Consider the following 27,008-nt stretch of genomic DNA (forward strand, 5'->3'; position numbering starts at 1 on the left):
CACAAGGCACAAAATAGATGTGTCCCACAGAAGTTGCTCTCAAAGAGTTGGGCCAGGCAACTGTGGCTGACAAGGAAAGTTAATGACTGCATAAAAGCAAAGAAAAGGACATATAAGGTAGCAAAAGTGAGTGGGAAGTTGGATGATGGGAAAGCTTTTAAAATCCAACAAACAGGCAAGGCAACTAAAAGAGCTATAAGGGAAAAGATGAAACATGAGGGCAAACTAACCGATAATATAAAGCAGGATATTAAAAGTTTTTTCAGTTATATAAAGAATAAAATGGAGGTGAGAGTTGATATTAGACCACTAGAAAATAACACTGGTGAGGTAGTAATTAAGGATAAAGCAATAGCAGATGAACTTAATGGGTACTTTGTATCAGCCTTCACTACATCCCAGAGACCTGAGAGAGGTTGCTGAAAAGATAATGAATGCATCGGTCATTATCTTTCAAGAATCACTTGATTCTGGCATGGTCCCAGAGGACTGGAAAATTGCAAATGTCACCCCACGCTTTAAGAAGGGAGAAAGACAAAAGAGAGTAAATTATAGGCCTGTTAGCCTAATCTAAGTGGTTGGGAAAGTGTTGGAGTCCATTATTAAGGATCAGGTTTCAGAGTACTTGGAGACTAATGATAAAATAAATCAAAGTCAGCATGGTCTATGTAAAGGGAAATCTTACCTAACAAATCCGTTAGAAACCTTTGAGGAAGTTACAAGCAGGGTGGACAAAGGAGAGGCAGTAGATGTCATTTATTTAGATTTACAGAAGGTATTTGATAAGGAGTCTCACATGAGGCTGTTTAACAAGATAAAATCTTATGGTGTTTCAGGAAATATACTGGCATGGATAGAGGAATGGCTGACAGGCAGGAGGCAACGAATGGGAATAAAGGGGGCCTTTTCTGGTTGGCTGCCATGGACAAGTGATGTTCCTCAAGGATCAGTATTGGGACCACTACTTTTCACATTATTTGGCAACGATTTAGATAGTGGAATTGATGGCTTTTTGACACAGCTTGTGGATGATACGAAGATAAGTGGAGGGTAGGTTGTGCTGAGGAAGCAATGCGATTGCAGCAGGACTTAGACAAATTGGAAGAATGGGCAAAAAAGTGGAAGATGGAATACAGTGTGGGGAAATGTATGATAATGCATTTTGGTAAAAGGAACAATAGTGCAGACTATTATCTGAATGGGGAGAAAATTCAAACATCAGAGGTGCAAAGGGACTTGAGAGTCCTCATGCTAGACTCCCAAAAGGTTAATCTACAGGTTGAGTTTGTGGTAAAGAAGGTAAATGCAATGGTGGCATTTATTTCAAGGGGAATAAAATATAAAAATGAGATAATGCTGAAGTTTTGTATGACACTAGTTAGGCCACACTGGGAGTATTGTCAACAGTTTTGGGCCCCATATCTCAGAAAGGATGTTTTGTCATTGGAGAGTCTAGAGGAGATTCACGAAGATGATTCTGGGAATGAAAGGGTTATCATCAGGAGGGTCTGGCAGCTTTGGGCCAGTACTCACTGGAATTTAATGAATGCGGAGGATCTTACTGAAATCTACCTAATGTTGAAAGGACTAGATAAGGTGGATGGAGAGGATGTTTCCTGTGGTGGGAGTATTCTGAACTAGAGGGCACACCCTCAAAATTGAGGGCGACCTTTTAAAACAGAAAGAAGGAGGAATTTTCTTTTAGCTACAGACTTCGGTGGAGACCAAGTCTGTGGATATATATAAATAGAAGTTGACAGATTCCTGACTGATCCAGGCATCAAGGGATACAGTGAGAGGGCAGGTGTATGGGGTTGAATGGGATCTGGGATCAGCCATGATGAAATGGCAGAGCAGACTTGATGGGCTGAATAGCCTAATTCTGTGCCTATGTCTTATGGTCTAACTCCAGCAAACCTGATGACCATGATTTCCCTTTCATAAAACTACAATGACCCCACTTGTCTGATGAATTCCTGATGCGTCCTATTAGGGTTTTTAGCACTCTCCTCATGACAAATGTTTCTCTAACTGGCCTCTAGTTTTCTGCATTTTACTTTCCACTTGTATGGCAGTTTCTGTCTCACTAATCCAGCAACTAGACCAATGTCATCACTCCATGACTGCATGCAGCCAGAGAGAAAAGTACCTCTCCACAGCCTGTCCCTGGGACCGTCGACCAAAAGAAGCCTCTCCAGTCTGGATCCTCAAATATGTACGGCAAGATGCGAGTCAGCAGCTGGGTGCAGTTTATCACAACCTGCTTCTCCTTGTCACTTGTACAGCCCGATTCTGCTCCTTGGACCAACTTCTCAACAGCCTGAATGGGGAATAAAACATACATCATTTATATTTTCTCACACAGAGGCAGCAGGCAGGTTGGATAGTCTGGGTTTGTTTTATACACAGAGACTTGAGCAGCCACAAGAGATTACAGTACAGGTTGCTCAGGAGGAACCCAGAGATATTCAAATTTGAAAGGCATTTTTGAGGGTAGATGGCAGGAAATTCTTCCCCCACAGCAGAGGTGTTTAAAAATGAAGGCATCAATCTATGGAAAGTTTAAAGGGGATCAGCAGCAGAGACTCTCATAGCATAAGCATCTAAATAAGCTCTTAAATTGCAAAGGCACAGAAGGCAACAGATCAAGTGCTGATAAACTGGATGAATAGCAATGGAGTCAGCTTGAGCCGAAAGAACTAGTTCCATGCTGATGTGGTAGTGGTAGGTACAGATTAGTTATAGTTAACACTTAAGCATTAGCACAAAAACCTGTATCTGCTCAGCATTTTCAGTTATTAAAAATCTAATAAAATATGATAAAAATAGAGATAGGATTTACGTAATATCCACGAAGAAAAAGAAATGGAGAGGAAGACATTTTGTAAGAAAATTCCAGAGCTAAACTCCTGAAGGTGACATTAAAATAGACCAGATGCCAATGAGGCAGGTCAGCAATCACGACTATTGCCATTGACATCTAATTCATCATTTTGTAGCAGCAGTACAGTGCAAAAACATAAAATTATTATAAATTATAAAGTAAATAAATGGTGCAAAAGGAATAATGAGGTACTGCTGCTGGATTGTTCAGATATCTGATGGAAGAGAGGAAGAACCTGTATCTGAAAACTAAAGTGTTGGCAGGCTGGGCACAATGTGGGGCAACGTACAGTTGCTTAATTCAGAATGTAAAGCAGAAGAACAAAGTAGTATTTAAATAGAGAAAAACAGCAGAGCAGCAGCACAAAGGGATTTGGAAACAGAAAGCTAGCACACGTGCAACAGATAATGTGGGAGCAGCACCGTAGCAGTGGTAATAAGCTCAATGCTTTACACTAAAGGCGACCCCAGTTCATTTCCCAATGTTATCTGTAAGGAATTTTTACATTCTCATTGTGACTACATGCGTTTCCTCTAGGTGCCCCAGTTTCCTCCCACAGTCCAAAGACGTACCAGTTGGTAGATTAACTAGTCATTGCAAATTGTCCTATGCTTAGGCTAGGGTTAAACTGGTGGGTTGCTGGGCAGCTTGACCTGAAGGGCCAGAAGGACTTACTCTGCACAGTATCTCAATCGATAAATAAACAAACAATGGAGGTGTGATGGCCCTGATTCAAAGATGTTGGCCTATCTAGGTAGGGAAGTCTTACTGGAATCATACAAGGCACTAGAGAGACTAATCTCAAGACTACTTCAATCAGCTTTTGTCCCCCATTAAAACAAAGATATACTGTTAACAACGATTTAGAGGAGGTTTACCAGGCCAGTCCTGGTGTTGAGGGATCATTCTATTAGGAAGAATTAAATAGACTGTCATTCTATTGACTGAAAAGAATTAAGAATGAACTCATTGACAAGTAAATGATTCTTAAGGGGGCAGAAAGGTTAAAAGCTAAGAGAATATTTTGTCTTATGGGAGAAAGTAGAACAAGGGGACATAATCTCTGAATAATGAGACACTTATTCCAAGACTGAGCTGAGGAAAAAATTTTGTTCTCAGAAGCCATGAGTCTTTGGAACTCATCATGGAGAGTTACAGTGGCATATAACTTTTATTTATTGTGTGCATTCAGAACTCTCATCGGTCAATGTATCAACGGATAAAGGATAGGAAAGAGGATGAGAAATGTTAGATCATGTCAGAATGGCAGAACAGGCTTCAGGGGCTGAATGGTCTACTCCTGTTCCTACCTCATGTTGTGATCTTAACAGGAAGGGCACAATGTCTCAAAAGACACTTCACCTGTGAGTTTGCTGCTGTGTTATACTGTGTCCAGTGCGGCCTTCTATATATTGGTGAGACTCGACGCAGACTGGGAGACTGTTTCATTGAACACCTACGCTCTGTCTGCCAGAGGAAGCAGGATCTCCCAGTGGCCACACATTTTAATTCCACATCCCATTCTCTTATGTCAATCCATGGCCTCCTCTACTGTTGAGATGAAGCCACACTCAGGTTGGAGGAACAACACCTTATATTCCGTCTGGGTAACCTCCAACCTGATGGCGTGAACATTGACTTCTCTAACTCCTGTTAATGCCCCTCCTCCTCTTCTTACCCCATCCCCAATTTTTCATTTTATTTATTTATTTATTTATTTTTATCTCTTTCCCTCTCACAATAACTCCTTGGCTGTTCTCCATCTTCCTCTGGTGCTCCCCGCCCCCTTTTTTTCTTCCAAGGCCTTCTGTCCTATGATACTCCCCCTTCTCCAGCCTTGTATCCCTTTTTGCCAACCAACTTCCTAGCTCTTAACTTCATCCCTCCCTCTCCTGTCTTCTTCTATCATTTCGGGTCTCTCCCTCCCACCTTCAAATCTCTTACTATCGCTTTTTTCCATTAGTCCTGACGAAGGGGCTCAACCCAAAACATCAACTGTACTGGCCTGCTGCGTTCCACCAGCATTTTGTGCGTGTTGTCTCAAAAGACTGTAAGGTTAGGATATTATTAGAACAGAGAGGCTCAAAACCATTCAGATTATAATTTCAAAACAACGTCGTCTTCAGTGGGAACCAATATGGATTAGAGAGAAGATAATTTGTGAATGGGTCCAATGCATCCTAAAACATGGGAAACCTTTTGTACAATCTTAAGTTTATGGAAGATCTGTGGAAGCTAAATAATTAAGCCTTTAAGTGACAAATGCAAGATTAAAAGGTCAATAATCAGATGAGCTAAAGGAATGCTAGTAGAGTGGTTACTAAAACTCGGGATCAAACCTCACACAAGTTTGTGAACAATTTTTCCAGCGTATGGTCAAAACTTGCTTTGCATACTTGCTGAGACTCATCCATCATGTGAAATACAATGGAACATCCATGATTCGGATGAAGTAATGTCATATTTTTTCTAGGGATGACTCACTTCCATGCTGGTTCTGTGGGTTCTAAGGCCAGTGTGAAACACACAGACTTTGCCACAGCTACTAACACAGGAGATCCACATGCTCTGATGCATGGTCTCAAGAGCACAGAGAACATTACAAATGCTTCTTCACCACTCTGAGAGTTGATGGACTAGAAATTCCAAAGAGTCAGTGAGGAAGTTAGTTTTCATTTCTGTGGAGAGTTTGAGAATTCTGCTTGTGTCAGGTAATCTCTTCCAGTCGCAGAGCTTGCAATAGAGCTTGGAATTATTGTGTACAGTTCTGGTCACCGAATTATAGGAAAGATGTCAACAAAATAGAGTACAGAGGAGATCTACTGGAATGTTACCTGGGTTTCAGCACCTAAGTTACAGAGAAAGGTTGAACAAGTTAGGTCTTTATTCTTTGGAGCATAGAAGGTTGAGGGGGGACTTGATAGAGGTATTTAAAATTATGAGGGGGGTAGATAGAGTTGACATGGATAGGCTTTTTCCATTGAGAGTAGGGGAGATTCAAACAAGAAGACATGAGTTGAGAGTTAGGGGGCAAAAGTTAGGGGTAACAGGAAGGGGAACTTTTTTACTCAGAGAGTGGTAGCTGTGTGGAACGAGCTTCCAGTAGAAGTGGTAGAGGCAGGTTCGATTTTGTCCTTTAAAAAAAATTGGATAAGTATATGGACAGGAAAGGAATGGAGAGTTATGGGCTGAGTGCAGGTCGGTGGGATTAGGTGAGAGTAAGAGTTCAGCACAGACTAGAAGAGCCGAGATGGCCCGTTTCCGTACTGTAATTGTTAAATGGTTATATGGTTATAATAGAGTGCTTATTTCAGGGAGGTGAACAACTGAAGAATGATTGGGCCCAAGTACTGGGAGCATTGATCTGGGGAAAATACACTGACTGCAGTTTGCTTATACCACCAGCAGATTTGGAGAATTTTGTAGAAAATAGTTTCACAGTATTTTTTTCATTGTTTTGAGGTAGCTCTCTTGATTAGGTGGGCAAGGATTACTACTTCCTCACAGAATGCAAATTAAAGTTGACTTTACTGTCATATGCAAAAGTACATGTATCCACAGGTGCAATGAGAAACTTACTTCCACATCATCACAGATACCTGGCACTATACAAGTAGCATTCAAAAGAAAAACTAATTAAATATAAACTATACACAGTTTTAGAAGAGAAAAACAATTAAAACAAAAACAAAGTGCTTCCTGACTGGAGACCTGTGATTAGTGGTATGGCAGGGATTGGTGCATTGCCAACTGTCAACAATCTGAATGATAATATGGTAATCTGAATCAGAAATTTGTGGATGACACCAAGATTGGAGATGGAGTGGACAGCAAAGGTGGCTATCAAAGCATGCAGTGGGATCTGGGACAGCTGGAGAAAAGGACTAAAAAAATGGCAGATGGGATTTACAAACCCCATTTCCAGAAAAGTTGGGATATTTTCCAAAATGCAATAAAAACAAAAATCTGTGATATGTTAATTCACGTGAACCTTTATTTAACTGACAAAAGTACAAAGAAAAGATTTTCAATAGTTTTGCTGACCAACTTAAGTGTATTTTGCAAATATACACAAATTTAGAATTTGATGGCTGCAACACACTCAACAAAAATTGGGACAGAGGCATGTTTACTATTGTGTTACATCACCTTTCCTCTTAATAACACTTTTTAATCGTTTTGGAACTGAGGATACTAATTGTAGTAGATTTGCAATTGGAAATTTTGTCCATTCTTGCTTGATACAAGACTTCGGCTGCTCAACAGTCCGTGGTCTCCGTTGTCTGATTCTCCTCTTCACGATGTGCCATACATTTTCAATAGTAGAGCTGGACTGGCAGCAGGCCAGTCAAGCACACGCACTCTGTGTCTACAAAGCCACGCTGTTGTAGCCCGTGCAGAATGTGTTCTGGCATTGTCCTGCTGAAATAAGCATGGACGTCCCAGGAAGAGACGTCGCCTTGATGGCAACATATGTCTCTCTAAAATCCTAATATATGCCTCAGAGTCAATGGTATTTTCACATACATGCAACTCACCCATGCCGTGGGCACTGATGCACCCCCATACCATCACAGATGCTGGCTTTTGCACCTTTCGCTGATAACAATCAGGATGGTCGTTTTCATCTTTGGCACGGAGAACTTGATGCCCGTTTTTTCCGAAAACTAGCTGAAATGTGGACTCATCTGACTACAGCACACTGTTCCACAGTCTTTCGGTCCATCTGAGATGAGCTCGGGCCCAGAGAATTTGCCGGCGTTTCTGCATAGAGTTGATATATGGCTTCCTCCTTGCGTAATACAGTTTCAAGTTGCATTTCTGGATGCAGCGACGGACTGTGTTAAGTGACAATGGTTTTCCGAAGTACTCCTGAGCCCAGGTGGCTATAATTGTCACAGTAGCATGATGGCAACCATGCTTAGGGAGTGCCGCCTGAGGGCTTGAAGATCACGCACATTCAACAGTGGTTTCCGACCTTGCCCTTTACACACTGAGATGTCTCTGAATCTTTTCACAATATTATGTACTGTAGATGCTGAAAGACCTAAATTCTCTGCAATCTTGCGTTGGGAAATGTTCCTTTTGAACTGACTAACAATTCTCACATGAATTTTGGCACAAAGGGGTGAGCCACAACCCATCCTTGCTTGCAAAGACTCAGCCTTTGATGCCCAGTCATGATACCTCACCTGCTACCAATTAGCCTGCTTAATGTGGAGTTTTCCAAACCGGTGTTACTTGAATATTCTGTGTGCACTGTTTTAACTCTGTCCCAACTTTTGTTGAGTGTGTTGCAGCCATCAAATTCTAAATTTGTGTATATTTACAAAATACAATTAAGTTGGTCAGTAAAACTATTAGATAGATAGATAGATAGATACTTTATTCATCCCCATGGGGAAATTCAAAAATCTTTTCTTTGTACTTTTGTCAGTTAAATAAAGGCTCACGTGAATTAATATATCACAGATTTTTGTTTTTATTGCATTTTGGAAAATATCCCAACTTTTCTGGAAATGGGGTTTGTAAATGCAGACAAGTGTAAGGTGCTGCACTTTAGGAGGAAAAACCATTGTAGGAATTGCATGATGAGTAGTAGGGCACTGAGGAGATCTGGGAATATAGATGCATAATTCCTGAATATAGATGCATAATTCCTTGAAAGTGGCATGACAGATAGTCATAAAGAGAACTTTTGACAAGATATGAAGGTTAATTTGGAGAATTGTGTGCAGTTCTAGTCACTTATCTTCAGGAAAGATATTAATAAGATTGAAAGAGTGCAAAGAAAATTTACAAGAATGTTGGTGGGACTCAAGGACCTGAGTTATAAGGAAAGGTGGAATAGGTTAGGACTTCACTTCATGGAGCATAGGAGACTGAGGAGAGATTCGATAGAAGCATACAGAATTATGAGGGTGAATGCAGAGGTTTTTTCCATTGAGGCTGAGTGAGACTAGAACTAAAGGCCTTAGGTTAAGGATGAATGATAAAATATTTTACAGGAACACGAGGGGGAACTACTTCACTCAGAGGGTAAGGAGAACGTGAAATGAGATAAAATGAGAAATACTGGATGGGAGTTCTATTCAAAGCTCAAAGTACATTAACAAAGCGTTTATACCTTATACAACCTTCAGATTTGTCTCCTTACAGACAGCCACAAAGAAACCCAAAAGAACCCATCAAAGAAAGGCCAAACACGCAATGTGCAGAAAGAAAAATATCACACAATCAGCCTATAACTTCCTGGTTTATGTTTAGAGCTTTTAAAAAAAAACAGCGGAACAACTTTGGCTATCCTAAATCCTCTGGTATCCCTCCTGTCACTAAGGATGTTTTAAATTTCTCTGCTAGGGCCACGTCAATTTCTGTACTTGACTCCCGTAGGGTCTGAGGGAATACCTTGTTAGGCCGTGGGGATTTAGCCACTCTAATTTGCCTCAGGTTAGCTAACACCTCTGCCTCTAACCTGTACAAGGCCCATGAAGTTGATGGTGCTTTGCCTCAGTTTTATAGACTGCATCCATCTCCGGAGCATACACAGATGCAAATAATTTATTTATGTTCTCCCCTATCTGTTTTGGCTCCACACATGAATTACTGTTCTGATCTTCCAGAGGACCAATAATGTCCCTTGCAATCCTTTTGCTCTAACCATATCTGTAGAATCCCTTATGATTCTCCTTCACCTGGTCTGCTAAGGCAACCTTCTTTTAGCCCTCCTGATTTATTTCTTAAGTATTCTCTCGCATTCTTTTTTACTCCATAAGCATCTAATTTGTCCCTACCTGCCTGTAGGTGCTATACACAACCTTTTTTCTCTTAACCAGGGCCTCAATATCTCTTGAAAATCAAGGTTCCCTACACTTCCCCCTCCTCTGATCCCAGGTTTCATCCAGGCCAGGTTTTCACCATTCCCTCTGACCTTCCCCTCTCTAACACAGAACATTCTGTCCTCAATAAGGGCCTCACTTTTGTTCCCCTGTGCCCACACCGCAGTGAGTTCCGCACCAACCAAGGCGCTGAGCTCTTTTTCCACCGCCTCCGTCTCCAAGCCTATTTCCTTGGCAAGGGCTCCCCACCCTGCACTAATGACCCCTTCTCCCGTCTTCAACCTCCTCCTCTTCCTCGACTTCCCACCCTAATTTTCTCCCGTCTTCAACCCTCCCTCAACTCCCCACTCTAATCTTCTCCCATCTTCAACCCTCCTCTTCCTCGATTCCCCACCTAATCTTCTCCCATCTTCAACCCTCCTCTTCCTCGACTCCCCACCCTAATCTTCTTGTCTTCAACCCTCCTCCTCTTCCTAGACTCCCCACCCTAATCTTCTCCTGTCTTCAACCCTCCTCCTCTTCCTAGACTTCCCACCCTAATCTTCTGCCTGCTCTGGACCTTTTCATTGCCAACTGCCGATGGGACTTTAACACGTACAACACGCTGAAGGAACTCAGCGGGTCGGGCAGCATCTGTGGAAATGAGCAGTCAACGTTTCAGGCTGACACCCTTCGTCAGGACTGAAGGGGGGGGCAGGGGCCCTATAAAAAAGGTGGGAAGAGGGTAGGAAGGAGAAGGCTGGTAGGTGCCAGGTGAAAAACCAGTAAGAGGAAAGATCAAGGGGTGAGGGAGGGGAAGCAGGGAGGGGATAGGCAGGAAAGGTGAAGAAGGAATGTAAGGGGAAAGCACTATGTGTAGTAGAAGGTGGCAGAATCATGAGAGAGGTGATAGGTAGTTGGAGGAGAAGGCAGAGTGAAACTGAGATGGGGGAAGGGAGAGGGAAGGAATTACCGGAAGTTGGAGAATTCAATGTTCATGCTAAGGGGCTGGAGACTACCCAGACAGCATATGAGGTGTTGCTTTAACACTCCTCTCTTCTATTCCAACCTCACTCCTTCCAGACTCTCTACTCTCCATTCCCTCTGTACTAATCCTAACCTCATCATCAAACCTGCTGGTAAGTTGTAGTAGTCTGGCCAATTAACCTCTACCTTGCTGAGACCCAGCGTCAACTCTCAGACAGCTCCTCTTACTTACCCCTCGAACAGGACCCTACTAAGAAACACCAGACCATTGTCTCCCACATCATCACCAACCTTATTGACGCTGGGGATCTCCCATCCACTGCCACCAACCTCATAGTACCCGCACCCCACCCCCCCTTCAGCTTATTCCTGCCCCACTGAAATCATAGTTGCATACCTCAGCTGTTTTATTCCCCCCGGTTCAGCCCCTTCTTACCTACATCCGTGACATTTCACACACTCCAGATGTTTTCAATGATTTCAGGTTCCCTGGCCCCCATCATCTTATTTTTACTGTGATATCCAGTCCCTATACACCTCCATCCCCCACCAAGAAGGCCTCAAAGTTCTCTGTTTCTTTCTGGATACCAGACCCACCAGTTCCCCTCCACCACCACTCTCCTCTGCCAGCGGAAATTGTTCTCACTCTCAATAATTTCTCCTTTGGTTCCTCCCACTTCCTTCAAACAAAAGGGGTAGCCATGGGCACTCACATGGTCCCAGCTATGCATGCCTCTTTGTCAGCTACGTGGAACAGTCTATATTCCAAGCCTACACTGGTGATCACCCCACACTTTTCCAATGCTATATCGATGACTGTATTGGTGCTGCTTCCTGCACCAGTGCTGAATTTGTTGATTTCATCCACTTTGCCTCAAACTTCCACTCTGCCCTCAAATTCAACAGGTCCATTTCCGACACTTCCCTTCCCTTTCTCAATCTCACTGTCAATCTCTGGAGATAGCTTATCCACCAGTGTCTATTATAAACACCACACTCTCACAGCTACCTGGACTATACCTCGTCCCACACTGCTACTTGTAAAAATGCCACCCCCTTCTCTCAATTCCTTCGTCTCTGTTGCACCTGCTCTCAGGATGAGGCTTTTCAATCTAGAATGAAGGAGATGTCCTTGTTTTTCAAAGAAAGGGGTTGCCCTCAACCACATCCCTTCCATTTCACACACGTCTGCTCTTACCCCATCCTCTCATCATGCCACCAGGGATAGGGTTCCTCTTGTCCTTGCCTACCTTCCCACCAGCCTGTGCGTCAGCACATAATTCTCCAAAACTTCTGCCATCTCCAACTAGATCCCACCACCAAATACATCCTTCCCTCCCCTCCACTTTCTGCTTTCCACAAGGATCGCTCTCTACGCGACTCCCTTGTCCATTCATCCCTCCCACTGATCTTCCTCCTGTCACTTATCCTTGCAAACAGAACAAGTGCTACACCTGCCCCTACTTCTCCTCCCTCACTACCATTCAGGGCCCCAAACAGTCCTCCCAGGTGAGGTGATACTTCACCTATGAGTCTGTGGGGTCATCTACTGTATTCAGTGCTCCCGGTGTGGCCTCTTGTATATCAGTGAGACTGACATAGAATGGGAGACAGCTTCACCGAGGATCTACGTTCCGCCTGCCAGAACATGCCGCATCTCCCAGTGACTACCCATTTTAATTCCACTTCCCATTCCGATATGTCCATACATGGCATCCTCCACTGTTGGAATAAGGCCGGACTCAGGTTGGAGGAACAACACCTTGTATTCCATTTGGGCAGCCTCCAACCTTATGGCATGAACATTGATTTCTCAAACCCAGTAAGTAATGCTTCTCCCCCTTCACCACTTCCCACCCCTTGTCCCTCTTTCATGTTACCTTCTTGCTCACCCATCGCCTCCCTCTGGCACTCCTCCCCTCCCCTTTTTCTTTCTTCCAGGGCCTTCTGTATCTTTCACCAATCAACTTCCTAGCTCTGTGCTTCATCCACCCGCTTTCCATGTTTCATCTATTGCCTGGTGTTTCTCTCTCCCCTCCCTCCACCTTTGAAATCTACTCCTCAGCTTTTTATCTCCAGTCCTGCCAAAGGGTTTCAGCCCAAAACATCAACTGTACTTTTTTCCATAGATGCTGCCTAGCCTGCTGAGTTTCTCCAGCATTTTGTGTGCATTTCCCTACACTTATTATCTTTACCTTTTGTTCTGACATGTACATACAAGCTTTGTACTCTCAAAATTTCATGTTTGAAGGTCTCCTACTTACCAAGTACACATTTGCCAGAAAACAATTCACATTTGCCATATCCTTTCTGATACCATCAAAAAATGGCCTTCTCCAGTTTAGAATCTCAATCAGTGGACCAAACTTATCTTTCTCCATATTTACTTTGAAACTAATGGCAATGTAGTCACTGGATGCAAAGTGTTTCCCAACACAATCTTCTGTCACCTGCCCTGTCTTCCCTGAAGCAGATCCAGTATCACACTCCCTCTCAGTGGGACTTCTACTTACTGATGGAGGAAACTTTCCTGAACACATTTGATAAACTCTTGTCCTTTTACAGTATGGGATTCCCTACTGTAGCAACCTTGTTTCTTGCAACAGTTTGCAATCTCTTTACAAATTTGCTCTTCAAACTCCCTCAGACTAGGTCTGTAATATAACCCCATTACCATGGTCATACCTTTCTTATTTCTCAGATCCACCCATAACACCTACTAGACGTGTTCTCCAGACTATCTGATGTAGCATTGTCATGACATTTTCCCTGACTAGTAGCGCTACCCCTCCTCCTTTATCGCTCCCACTCTGTCGTGTCTAAACCAACGGGACCCCAGAATATTGAGCTGCCAGTTCTGTCCCTTCTGCAGCCAAGTCTCACTATTAGCTACAATGTCATAATTCCAGGTGTTGATCCATGCCCTGAGCTCATCCGCCTTTCCTACAATACTTCTTGCATTGAAATATATGCAGCTCAGGTCACTAGACATACCATGCTCAACCTTTCAATTGCTGACTTTGCCTGAGGTCTTACCAACATCTGTCTCTGCAACCTCCCGAATGACTGTTCTGACATTCTGACCCCGATCCACCGGCAATTCTAGTTTAAAATGCACCATGCAGCATTAACAAACCTTCCTGCTAGGATATTATTCCCCTCCAGTTCAGGTGCAAGCCATCCCTTCTGTACAGGTCCCACCTTCCCTGGAAGAAAGCACAATGATCCAAATATCCTATGCACTTCCTTCCACACCAACTCCTTAGCCACATGTTAAAGTGTATAATCTTCTTAGTACGGGCAGCAATACTGAGATCACAACCCCGGAGGTCCTGACCTTTAACTTAGTACCCAACTCCCTATGCAGAACCTCGGCACTCATTCTACCCATGTCATTGGTAGACATGGGCCACGACCTCTGGTTGTTCACTTTCCCACTTGAGAAAGCTGAGATCCAAGATCTCCCAGATCCTGCCACCCGGGAGGCAACATACCATCTGGGTATCTCGCTCTCAACTACAGGACCTCCTGTCTGTTCCCCTGACAAATTCCCTATCACCACAGTGCGCCTCTTCTGAGTTGCAGAGACAAACTCACTGCCAGAGCTCTGATCATTGTGATTTTACTCTTCTAGGTTATTACCTCATCCAACCATCTACCTCTCTACCTGTCCTATCACCTTTTCAGCCTCTCAATTGATGCGGAGTTCATCCAGTTCCATCTCCAACTCCTTAAAGCAGGTTGTTAGAAGCTGCAGCTGGATGCACTTTTCACAGTTATAGTCTTCAGGGATACTGAATGCCTCCTTGCCTTCTCACGTTCTGCAAGAGGAGCATTCAACTATCCTGCCTGGCATCTTTACTCTAATAACTGAGCAAATGTAACAGAGGGAGGAAAAAACTCCACCTAGGGATTTTCTTTTCTTTGCTTTCTCTGACAGAAGTCTTTCTTTGCTGGTCTTGAAGAGCAAAAGCCTCAAAATTACCATACCAATACTACCCACTCAAACGATGGTTGCTGCACTTGTCCCTACCTTCCTTTAATTTGTTCTTGCTAATCAATCCCAAACACCAACTGGTCGCTGGGCAGAGCTCCAAACAAACTGGCCCAATTTGCTGCTTTTTATAATGACAGTAGCCCTGCGTGAAATTCCCTACTCTCAAACTTCTGAACTCCGGATTGGTCACTGGTCAGAGATTTACTGAATTTTCCAGGGATGAGATCTGTCAAATGAAAAGGCCAAAGAATGCGAAGACCGCAGAGCAGAGAAGATAAAGAAAGAATGTTCAAAAGCATAAAGGGTTTGATAGGGTGAATAAGGAAATGCTATCCTCACTGACCTGATGAGCATCACCTTCACAGTGTGCTTTGAGGGAAAGGGAGTTTCATGAAAACTGGCAAAAGGGACATCATGGAATTGCCATTCCCACCACATTATACGATCTGATATACACTACCTAAATGGTTGTAAAAGCAAACCCCATTGTAAAAATGCAAAAGGGAATGAAATAAATGGAGAATAATGGAACAGCTTTGGGTAAAGTGCAAGTGATTAACCATTGGAATAGTTTTTTGAAAGAATCAGCACCTCCTGTGTCTAATGGTCACCTTCGTCGTAATATGACTATAAAGATAATGAAAAATTAACAGCAATAAAGAATGGAAGCCCTACAGTTCTGAGGAGAACTACACAAGCCTGGACCATGCAAATCTCTAGCTTCGGTATTGGTTTTGCATGGAGTCCCACAACTTAAGAGTAAGAGTTAGTATCATGCAAAGGAAAATCAGATCAATGCTTGGGCGTTTGGTCTCAATGGCTGTACCACACAATGGCATTCACTTCACAGATCCTCAGTGAAGTTGGTGAAGATGGAACATTCTTCAATTCTCCCACATTCCAGCCTCATTTCACACTGCTGGCAGCTGATGAAATAAATCATGTTTAACATGAAATTGCACACAATTTTTTGCCTTAGATTCAGTCACAGCAACCTTGGTGGGGGAGGGATGGGGTGTTAAATTTGGGAAGAGAGTCAAGGATTGTGGTCACCAAAGTGAAGGTGGAACAGCATGGAGCCAGTGTAATGTCTACAGACGAGTCAGGAAGAAAGGGAAATAATAGTCAAGTAATGTGGACATGGCAAGGGTGAAAGACATAACAGTCGATGAGGGGAGTATTGGGATAAGGTTGGTGAAGAGAGGCAACCAGTAACCAAGATATGTGGACACAGTGGAGAAGAGGGAGAGTGCCTGGCTTGCAGTTCTCTTGGGTCTGCACCAGAGTTCTCCACAATTCTTTCCATCCCTAAATCTTGGGATATGGGAAGATGGTTTTAAACTCAGTTTATAAATTAAATAGTATTATACCATAACCTTCTGTGCCAGAATAGGTGGTTAAATTAATGATTTACTCTATGTCATATTCTTCTACAGGGGGGTATCATGGTCTGGCAATAAGTGGTTGAGCATACCACACTGAGATGAGAAGAAATCCCTTCACCACAGAGGGGTGAGGCTTTGGAATTCTCCACTCAACAAGGCCCTGGAGACTCAGCAACTTATTCAAGACAGATTATATTAAGGGAATCAGGGGATATGTGAAATTAGGGCTGAGGTAAGACATCAAGTGTACTGAATGGTGGGACAGTGCAAGGGATCCTAATTCTGGATTTCATGAACACACAGCAATCTTTGGACAACTGTGGTCAATCACATCTGATGCCTCATCCTCTTCACTGGTGCATGTCCCAAAACTTATTTGGTTTCTTGCAGGAAATTTTCTTGAAATAGTAAGTTCTGGGGTCCTTTAGGTACATTAGTAATAAGTCAGTGTAGATAAAGCATTAGTTGGTATCTAACCTATGCTGGAAGGAATCTCATAGAACAATACTGAGTAAGCTTTACAACACATCTATACAAGAACTCACATCACATTAGAAGTTTGGGTTAAAGACACTATGTTACAGAAGAGAGAATCATACCGCTATCACTCTCAGCCTCCTCTTACTCTAGGTTCATAGCAAAGAACATATGTGACACTTACTTTGTAGCACAGGGTGGCCAAGTTAGAAGGTGACTCCTCTCTCACAGCTCTTATCTCAGCAGCTGGCACCAAGGTGAACACATCTTGGATGGATGTGGCTGTGTCAGCCCAGAATTGGTCCCAGAATGCATCATCAGTGGCCTCAACTGGCTGCAGAACACAAACAGCATGGCTTACAGAGTAATACACACAAAATTCTGAAGGAACACTGCAGGCCAGTTAGTATCTATGGAAAAGAGTAAACAGTCATGGTTTCAGGCCAAAACCCTTCATCAGGACTGCAAAAAGAAATGAGAAGTTGGAGTAAGGTGGAGGGAGGAAAGGAAGTAGTACAAGGCAGTAGGTGATAGACGAAACTGGGGGGGGGGGGGGCAAAGCAAAGAGCTAGGAAGTCGATTGCTGAAAGAGATAAGGGCTGGAGAAAGGAAATCTGATAGGAGAGGACAGAAGACCATGGAAGAAAGGGAAGGGGGAGGAGCACCAGGGGTAGGTGATGGGCGGAAATGAAGAATGGGGAACGAAAGAGAGGAAGGTGGAGAGCAATTGTCAGAAGTTCAAGAAATCGATGTTCATGCCATCAGGTTGAAAGCTACCCAGACGGAATACAAGATGTTGCTCCTCCAACCTGAGTGTGGCCTCATCACAGCAGTAAAGGTGGTCATGGATTGACATGTTGGAATGGGAATAGGAAGTGGAATTAAAATGGGTGGCCACTGGGAGATCTCCCAATCTGCGTCGGGTCTCACCAATATACAAGAGGCCACACTGGAAGCAAAAGATACAAAAGATAACCCCAACAGAGTCAAAGATGAAGTGTTATCTCATCTGGAAGGACCATTTGGGACCCTGAACAGTAGCAAGGCAGGAGGTGGAGGGAGTTGTGGCACTTATCCTTGCAAGTGGAACAAGTGTCAGAAGGGAGATCAGTGGAGAGTGAGTTGTGTAGGGAACGATCCCTGCAGAAAGCAGAAAGTGAGGGGGGGGGGGGCAACAGAAAGATGTGCTTGATAGTGGGATCCTTCTGGAGATGGCAGAATTTACGGAGAATTAAGTACTGGCCGTAGAGGCTGATGGGATGATAGGTGAGGACAAGAAGAACCCTATCCCTGGTGGAATGGCGGGTGGTTGGAGTGAGGCCTGACGTGTATGAAATGAAAGATAGGTGATTGAAAGTAGCATTAATGGTGGAGGAAGGAAATTCTCTTTCTTTGAAGGAGGAGGACATCTCATTAATTTTGGACCGAAAAGCTTCATCCTGGGAGTAGATGGCACAAGTGGAAAGAGGTATGATCCAGGCTTACAGAGCCAAAATTCAAGTTCAAGCTTAATTATCACTCAACCACAAAGGAATACAAACAAAACATCAATCCTCCAGGGCAAGGTGCAAAACACATCACCGACAGTGCACAGCACTCTGTACATAGCATAAATAACACATACCGTTTTGATCTCAGAAAAATATAGTCACAAAGAACAAAAACAAAAGTATTGTGTAAAAGTCTTAGGCATCTTAGATTTTTTTATATGAATTGTTTTAGATGTTTACTTTTTGTCTTCTGCATTAGTGTGTCAGTAGAAAAGAACAAATTTCCGAACATTAATTTTCAAAAAAAAAAGAGGGTGTCTTTGAAGAGTATGAGCCCTTGCAAGGCGGAAGGCCCTGACGGAGTACCAGTAAGGCTCCGAAAACTTGTGCCAACCGACTGGCAAGAGTATTCAAGGACATTTTCAACCTCTCACTGCTACAGGTGGAAGTTCTCACTTGCTTCAAAATGGCGACAATTACACCATAAGACCATAAGATACAGGCGCAGAAGTAGGCCATTCAGCCCATCGAGTCTGCTCCACTATTCAATCATGGCTGATCCAATTCTTCCAGTCATCCCCACTCCCCTGCCTTCTCCCCACACCCTTTGATGCCCTGCTAATCAAGAACGTATCTATCACTGCCTTAAATACTCCCAATGACTTGGCCTCCAGTCACTCGTGGCAACAAATTCCACAGATTTACCACACTCTGACTGAAGTAATTGCTCCACATCTCTATTCTAAATGGACATTCTTTAATTCTGAAGTTGTCTCTTCTTGTCCTAGACTCCCTTACCATGGGAAATAACTTTGCCATATCTAATCTGTTCAGGCCTTTTAGCATTTGGAATGTTTCTATGAGATCCCTCTTCATTCTCCTGACCTTCAGAGAATACAGCCCAAGCGCTGCCAGACTTTTCTCATATGGTAACCCTTTTATTCCTGGAATCATTCTCATGAATCTTCTCTGAACCCTCTCCAAAGTCAATAAAATAAGGAGCACAAAACTGCACACAACACTCCAAGTGTGGTCTCACAAGTGCTTTATAGAGCCTCAAATCACATCCCTGCTCTTATATTCTATACCTCTAGAAAAGAATGCCAACATTGTATTTGCCTTCTTCACCACTGACTCAACCTAGAGGTCAACCTTTAGGGTATCCTGCACAAGGACTTCCAAGTCCCTTTGCATCTCTGCATTTTAAATTCTCTGCCCATTTAAATAATAGTCTGCTGTTTATTTTTTTCCACCAAAATGCATGACTACACACTTTCCAACGCTGTATTTCATTTGCCACTTCTTTGCCCATTCCGCTAACTATCTAAGTCTCCCTGTATCCTCAACACTACCTGCTCCTCCACCTACCTTTGTATCATCGGCAAATTTAGCCACAAATCCATTAATCCTATCATCTAAGTCATTGACATACATTGTAAAAAGCAGCAGTCCCAACACCAACCCATGTGGAACTCCATTGGTAACCAGCAGCCAGCCAGAATAGGATCCCTTTATTCCCACTCTGTTTTCTGCCGATCAACCAATGCTCCATCCATGCTAGTAACTCCCCTGTAATTCCATGGGCTCTTATCTTGCTAAGTAACTTCATGTGCAGCATCTTTTCAAAGGCCTTCTGAAAATCCAAGTACACCAAAGAATTGCAGCAGATTAGTCAGGCAGGATTTTCCTTTCAGGAAACCACATTGGCTTTGGCCTGTCTTGTCATTTGTCTTCAGGTACTCCATAATATCATCCAAAACTATCAATTCCAGCAACTTCCCAACCACTGATGTCAGGCTAACAGGTCTGTAGTTTCTGCTGCCTCCCAGCCTTCTTAAATAGCAGAGTAACATTTGCAATTTTCTAGTCATCCAGAACAATGCCAGAATCTATCAATTCTTGAAAGATCATTGTCAATGCCTCCACAATCTCTCCAGCTAATTCCTTCAGAACCCGAGGGTGCATTCCATCAGGTCCAGGAATTTTATCCACCCTCAGACCATTAAGCTTCCTGAGCACCTTCTCAGTCATAATTTTCACTGCACATACTTTACTTCCCTGACACTCTTGAATGTCCAGTATACTGCAGATATGAAAACTGATGCAAAATACACATTTAGTTCCTCTGCCATCCCCACGTCTCTCATTACAATATCTCCAGCATCATTTTGTATTGGTCCTATATCAACCCTCAACTTTCTTTTACCCTTTATATAAGCTTTTAGTATCTTCTTTGATATCAGTCACCAGTTTCATTTCATAATTCATCTTTTCCTTCCTAAAGACCTTCTTAGTTTCCTTCTGCAAGTTTTTAAAAGCTTCTCAATCCTCTATCTTTCCACTAACTTTGATGTCCTTGTATGCCCTCTCTTTTGCTTTTACTTTGGCTCTGACTTCACTTGTCAGCCATGGTAGGGTCCTTCTTCCATTCAAAAATTTCTTCTTATTTGAAAGATATCCATCTTGCACTTCCCTCATTCTTCACAGAAACTCCAGTTATTTCTGCTCTGCTGTCCTTCCTGCTAGCGTCCCTTTCCAGTCAACCTAGGCCAGTTCCCCTCTCATCCCATTGTAATTTCCTTTATTCTACTGAAATACTGACACATTGGAATTTAGTTTCTCATAACGTAGAAACATAGAAAACCTAAAGCACAATACAGGCCCTTTGGCCCACAAAGTTGTGCTGAACACATCCCTACCTTAGAAATTACTAGGCTTACCTATAGCCCTCTATTTTACTAAGCTCCATGTACCTATCTAAAAGTCTCTTAAGAGACCCTATCATATCCGCCTCCACCACTATTGCCGGCAACCCATTCCACGCACTCACCACTCTCTGAGTAAAAAAAAAACTTACCCCTGACATCTCCTCTGTACCTGCTCCCCAGCACCTTAAACCTGTGTCCTCTTGTGGCAAACATTTCAGCCCTGGGAAAAAGCCTCTGACTATCCACATGATCAATGCCTCTCATCATCTTATACACCTCTATTAGGTCACCGCTCATCCTCCATCACTTCAAGGAGAAAAGGCCGATTTCACTCAACCTATTCTCATAAGGCATGCTCCCCAATCCAGGCAACACCCTGTAAATCTCCTCTGCATCCTTTCTATGGCTTCTACATCCTTCCTTCTCAAATTTCAAAGTAAACGCGATCATATTGCGATCACAGTTTCCTTAACTTTAAGCTCTCATATCACCTCTGGATCATTGCACAACACCCAATCCAGCACAGCCAATCCCCTAGTGGGCTCAACAAGAAGCTGTTCTAAAAAGCCATCCCTTAGACATTCTGCAAAATCTCTCTCAAGGTCCAGTACTGGCCTGGTTTTCCCAGTCTACTTTCATGTTAAAATCCCCAATGATTATCATGACATTGCCCTTCTTTTCTATCTCCTGCTGTAATTTGTAATCCACATCCCGGCTGCTGTTTGGAGGCCTGTTTACATCTGGCATTAGGGTCCTTATACCCTTGCCATTTCTTAACTCAACCCATAGAGACTCTACACCTTCCGATCCTATGTCATCCCTTTCTAATGATCTAATATTATTTCTTATACACAGGGCCGCACCACCCCCTCTGCCTGCTAACCTCTCTTTCCAATACACCATATATCCTTGGACGTTCAGCTCCCAATGACAGCCATCCTTTAGCCAAATTTCAGAGATGGCCACAAGGTCATACTTGCCAATCTGTAGCTGAATTTCAAGATCATCCATTTTATTTCTTAAGCTGCATGCATTCAAATACAATACTTTCAGTCCAGTATTTGCTGCTTTCTGTTTTAACTGCACCATGCTCCTAATGCCCTGTAATTCATCCCTTTGGCTGTGATTATGCCTCATCCCCTGCTTATCCTTTCTATCATCTCTGTTGCACGCCATCCTTGATTTATTTCTATATCCCCTTCCTCAACCCTATCACTCCAGTTACCATTCCCCTGCCAAATTAGTTTAAACCCTACCTAACAGCTCAATTAAACCTGTCTGCTAGGATATTGGACCCCTTTGGGTTCAGGTGTAACCCGTCCTTTTTGTACAGGTCGCACCTCCTCCAGAAGAGGCCCCAATGATCCAGGAACCCAAAGCCCTGAGCCCTACACCAGCCTCTCAGCCTGGTGTAGGGGGCAGGGCTTCAGGCTCCTGGATCATTGGGTCCTCTTCTGGGGGAGATACGACCTGTACACCAGTGCCTAAGAATAATAATGTGAGCTGCCTTAAAGACTATCGCCCAGTAGCACTCACTTCAACAGTGATGAAATGCTTTCAGAGGCTAATCATGACTAGACTGAACTCCTGCCTCAGCAAGTACCTGGACCCACTGCAATTTTCCCATTGCCATAATAGGTCAATGGCAGATGCAAGCTCAATGGCTCTTCACACAGCCTTAGGCCACCTGGACAATACAAACACTCATATCAGGACGCTGTTCATCAATGATAGCTCAGCATCTAATACCATCATCTGCACAATCCTGACTGATAAATTACAGAACCTGGATCCCTGCATCTCCCTCTGCAATTGGATCCTTGACTTCCTAACCAAGAGACCACAATCTGCATGGATTGATGATATCTCCTCCTTGCTGACAATCAACACTGGCCCACCTCAGGAGTATGTGCTTAGCCCACTGTTCTACTCTCTCTATACACATGACTGTGGCTAGTCATAGCTCAAATACCATCTATAAATTTGCTGATGATACAACCATTGTTGGTAGAATCTCAGATGGAGACAAGAGGGTATACAGGAGTGATATTAGCAACTAGTGGAGTGAAGTCACAGCAACAACCTTGCACTCAACATCAGTAAGATAAAAGAGCTGATTGTAGACTTCAGGAAGGGCAAGATGAAGGAACACATACCAATTCTCATAGAGGGATCAGAAGTGGAGAGAGTGAGCAGTTTCAAGTTCCTGGGTGTCAAGATCTGAGGACCTAACCTGGTCCTCATTTACCTAACATATTGATGCAGTTATAAAGAAGCCAATCTAGTGACTATGATTCATTAGGAGTTTGAAGAGATTTGATATGTTAACAAAAACATTTAAAAACTTTTATAGATGTACTGTGGAGAGCATTCTGACAGGCTGCATCACTGTCTGGTATGGGGGGGGGTGGGGGGTTATTGCACAGGACCGAGAGAAACTGTAGAGAGTCATAAGTTTAGTTGGCCCCATCTTGGCTACGAACCTACAAAGTACCCAGGACATCTTCAAGGAGCAGTGTCTCAGAAAGACAGTGTCCATTATTAAGGACCTACAGCACCCAGGGCATGCCCTTATCTCACTGTTACCATCAGGTCAGAGGTGCAGAAGCCTGAAGGCACACATTCAGCGATTCAGGAACAGATTCTTCCCCTATGCCGTCAGATTCCTAAATGAACACTGAACACGTGAACACGACCTCACTTTTTAAATATACATTATTTCTGCTTTTGCACGATTTTTAATCTATTCACTATACATACACTGTAATTTATTTATTCTATATTATGCATTGCATTGAACTGCTGCTAAGTTAACAGATTTTATAACACATGCCAGTGATAATAAGCCTGATTCTGATAAATGTTACAGAGAAAGTTTTGTATTTCATTAAAGAAAGTAACATATTAAGTAACATCAATTTTAACACCATGGCAAGAGTGAGCATAGCAACAAAACAAAGGTGGCCATCCTGCATCAGCAAGGTCTCTCCCCCATGCAAAAATTTTGTTCTTCTGAAGAAGCACAAATAAATGTGCAAGGCTGAGGACCAGAAATGCAGTGGTCAGCCACAGAAACTGAGTGCAGCAGATGAGAGATACATCAATCTGACCCTTCTAAATTGGAAGATGTCCCACTGCTATCAGCTCTGAACTCACAGAATCCAGTGGAACTCAAGCACACCCCTCTAAGGTCTGGAGAAGTCTGGTCAGAAATGGAAGAGTTGCTGCCAAAAAGACTTTCCTCTGAAGTGGAAACAAAGGCAAGAGATTCACCTACACACAAAGACAAGGACTGGGGTGCTGAACAATGGCAGTAAGTGCTCTGGACTGATGAAAATCAGTTTGTCTATTGAAGAGCTGGATGAGTGCCTGCAGCCAACAGCTAAGGACAGCACAGTTCTGGGGCTGCATTTCTGCCAATGGGGTTGATAATCTGGTCAGAATTAATGGAATCCTCAATGCTAAGTACAAGCAGATTCTCATCCATCACACAATACCATCAGAGAGGCATCTATTCAGTCCCAACTTCATTCTGCAGCAAGACAATGACCTCAAGCACACAGCTAATGTCATAAAGAACTAAGAGTTCTGTAATAGATGGCATGGCCTCCACAGAGCCCTGATCTCAACATCATCGAGGTTTTCTGGGATTACCTAGAAAGATGGAAGCAGGCAAGCCAGCCAAAGTCTACAGAAGAACTGTGGCAAGTTCCCCAAGATGCTTGGAATAACCTACCAGCAGATTTTCTTATAAAACTGCATGACATTGCACCCAAGAGAATAGGAAATGATTAATAAGAAAGGTATGACCATGTTCAATGGGGCTATATTACAGACCACCCAACAGTCCAAGTGAATTGGAGGAACAAATTTGTAGAGAGATCACAGACTGTTACAAGAAACATAAGATTATTATTGCGGATGATTTTACATATTGACTGGGACTCCCATAGTGTAAATCAGGGGTCACCAACCTTTTTTGCACCGCAGACCGGTTTAATATTGACAATATTCTTGTGGACCGGCCGACACGAAGGGGGGGGGGGGGGGGGGTGTTAATCACAACCGGAATATAGGTGATAAGTCAACTATAAGTCACTTATAAGTGGCTAATACACTCAATTTTGTTTCTAGAAGGGTTTATCTAACGAATTTAATATTAAACACACAGCACATATTTTCCTCATATGAACATAAAATCATTGCAACACACCAATATCGCTGAATCAGTGGGAGCCCTGAGCCCTGGGCAACAAGATGGTCCCATCAAGGGGTGATGGGAGACAGCGATACTCGAAGGAGGTTCCTTATGTCCCGTTAGTTTTCATTGCATTCATTGCAGAAAACCCCGCTTTGCAGAGATATGATGTTGGAAATGGAAGCAACGTTTTCAGTGCTTTTGTGGCTATCTCAGGATATTCAGCCTTGACTTTGATGCAGAATGCCGGCAGAGATGTTATGTCAAACATATTTTTCAGCCCATCGTCATTTGCAAGCTCGAGGAGTTGATCTTCCTTCTGTGCTGACATATGATTCACCGGGGACATTCACATTCTGTAGACAGCGAAGATAGGTGATGTGCCCCAGCTGTGAGAAGGATGGTGCAGCCTCAGTCTCTCCCAAAATCCCAGCTAATGTTGGGAACATGTCAAATGTGCCCCTGTCCACTCGCCATCCCCACAGTTCCAGTTTGACTTTGAAAGCAGACACTTTATCTGCCAACTTGAAGACAGCTGTCATTCTCCCGTGAAGCGACAAACTGAGTTCATTGAGCAGGTTGAAGATGTCACACAGATAAGCGAGTTTTGCTATCCACTCCTCGTCACTGAAGTGTGCTGCCAGTGGTGATTTTTTTCCTGAAAGAAATCTCTGTAGCGGCTCTCTTAACTCAAAAACCCTAGCCAGGGCTCTCCCACTTGATAGCCACCTGACTTCAGGTGACATTTTTCGGCTAGCCAGTATTTCCTTGTGTATGACACAGTGTGTAGACTGGCATTCAGGAGCAACCTCTTTGACTCGGGTAGTGAAACCAGATAGCTGTCCAGTCATAGCTGTAGCCCTGTCTGTGCATATTCCAACACAGAATGACCAGTCCGGTTTGCCTGACATGTAGTCATTCAAAGTCTTGAATAGTTCTGCCCCAGTTGTGTTAGTTGGCAGCGGCAGTGCACACAACATATCCTCGTGCACATCGTCTAGAAATATATATCACACAAAACAGCAGTATTGCCTTGTTGTTGACCTTGGTAGACTCATCAACCTGGATAGCATACCATGGCGACTCGTTAAACCATTCCAACAGCTGAGCTTCGATGTCCTCTGCTACGTCATCAGTTCTCCTTGAAACTGTGGTAGCTGAAAGAGAAACCTGTGGCATCTTGTTAGCTGCAGCTTCTCCCAACAGTTCACAGCACATGTCCTTGACTGTTGGTTGAATCAATTCTTCATCAACAGTGAAAGACTTCTTAGTCTTAGCAATACGGCTAGCCACTAAGTACAATGCTTTCAGAGCAGCAGCATTTGTGGAAGTGGTGGCTCTCAGCACTTGCTTCTGTCTCGCTTGCTAACGTTTTTTCCACTCAAAAAGCTCAACAGGTTTGTCTTTAAGTGCAGGGTGCTTGGACTCAAGGTGCCGAAGCAGTTTTGAGGGCTTCAATGCCTCATTAGACAGCTTGTTGTGTTGGCGGGTGGCCAAGTGGTTAAAGCGTTCGTCTAGTGATCTGAATGTCGTTAGTTTGAGCCTTGGCTGAGTCTGCGTGTATGTCCTTGAGCAAAGCACTTAACCAGACATTGCTCTGCGATGACGCTGGTGCCAAGCTGTATGGGTCCAAATGCCCTTCTCTTGGACAACATCGGTGGTGTGAGAGGGGAGACTTACAGCATGGGCAACTGCCGGTCTTCCATACAACCTTGCCCAGGCTTGCGCCCTGGAAACTTTCCAAGGTGCAAATCCATGGTCTCCCAAGACTAATGGAGGCCTACATACAGACAGCTTGTCTCCACATATCACACACAGGGGGCTTGGAGAGTGTGAGTAACCAGTCGCATTAAAGCCATATCTTATGTACAACTCATCGTATTTGTTGTTGAAGGAAGCTTTCTTTTTTTTTTGCAGTCTCAGCCTCAGCTATCTCTGCATTATCATCATTGTTAGGCCTTTTATGTTCCCTACCAGCTCTTTCAAAGAAACGACCTCTCAAGTATTTGGATAGATGTGGAATGAATAAGGATAATCAGCATGGTAGGTTGTGCCTAACCAATC

The 27,008-nt window shown here is 43.4% G+C and overlaps 1 protein-coding gene across 2 annotated transcripts in view; it reads right to left on the reverse strand.

Moving 5' to 3' along the window:
• LOC140714928 (protein HID1) overlaps window positions 1-27,008 on the reverse strand; it is a 278,586-nt gene that overhangs the window by 227,054 nt on the left and 24,524 nt on the right. For both annotated transcript variants that reach the window (XM_073026599.1, XM_073026598.1), the window contains exons 2-3: window positions 16,733-16,882; window positions 2,150-2,320 (exon numbers count right to left, since the gene is read on the reverse strand). In XM_073026599.1, coding sequence (XP_072882700.1) covers window positions 2,150-2,320; window positions 16,733-16,882 — 321 coding nt within the window. The remainder of the gene's footprint in view (window positions 1-2,149; window positions 2,321-16,732; window positions 16,883-27,008) is intronic.

The sequence above is a fragment of the Hemitrygon akajei genome, chromosome 22 (genome assembly GCF_048418815.1).
Source record: "Hemitrygon akajei chromosome 22, sHemAka1.3, whole genome shotgun sequence".
Lineage (NCBI taxonomy): Eukaryota > Metazoa > Chordata > Chondrichthyes > Myliobatiformes > Dasyatidae > Hemitrygon > Hemitrygon akajei.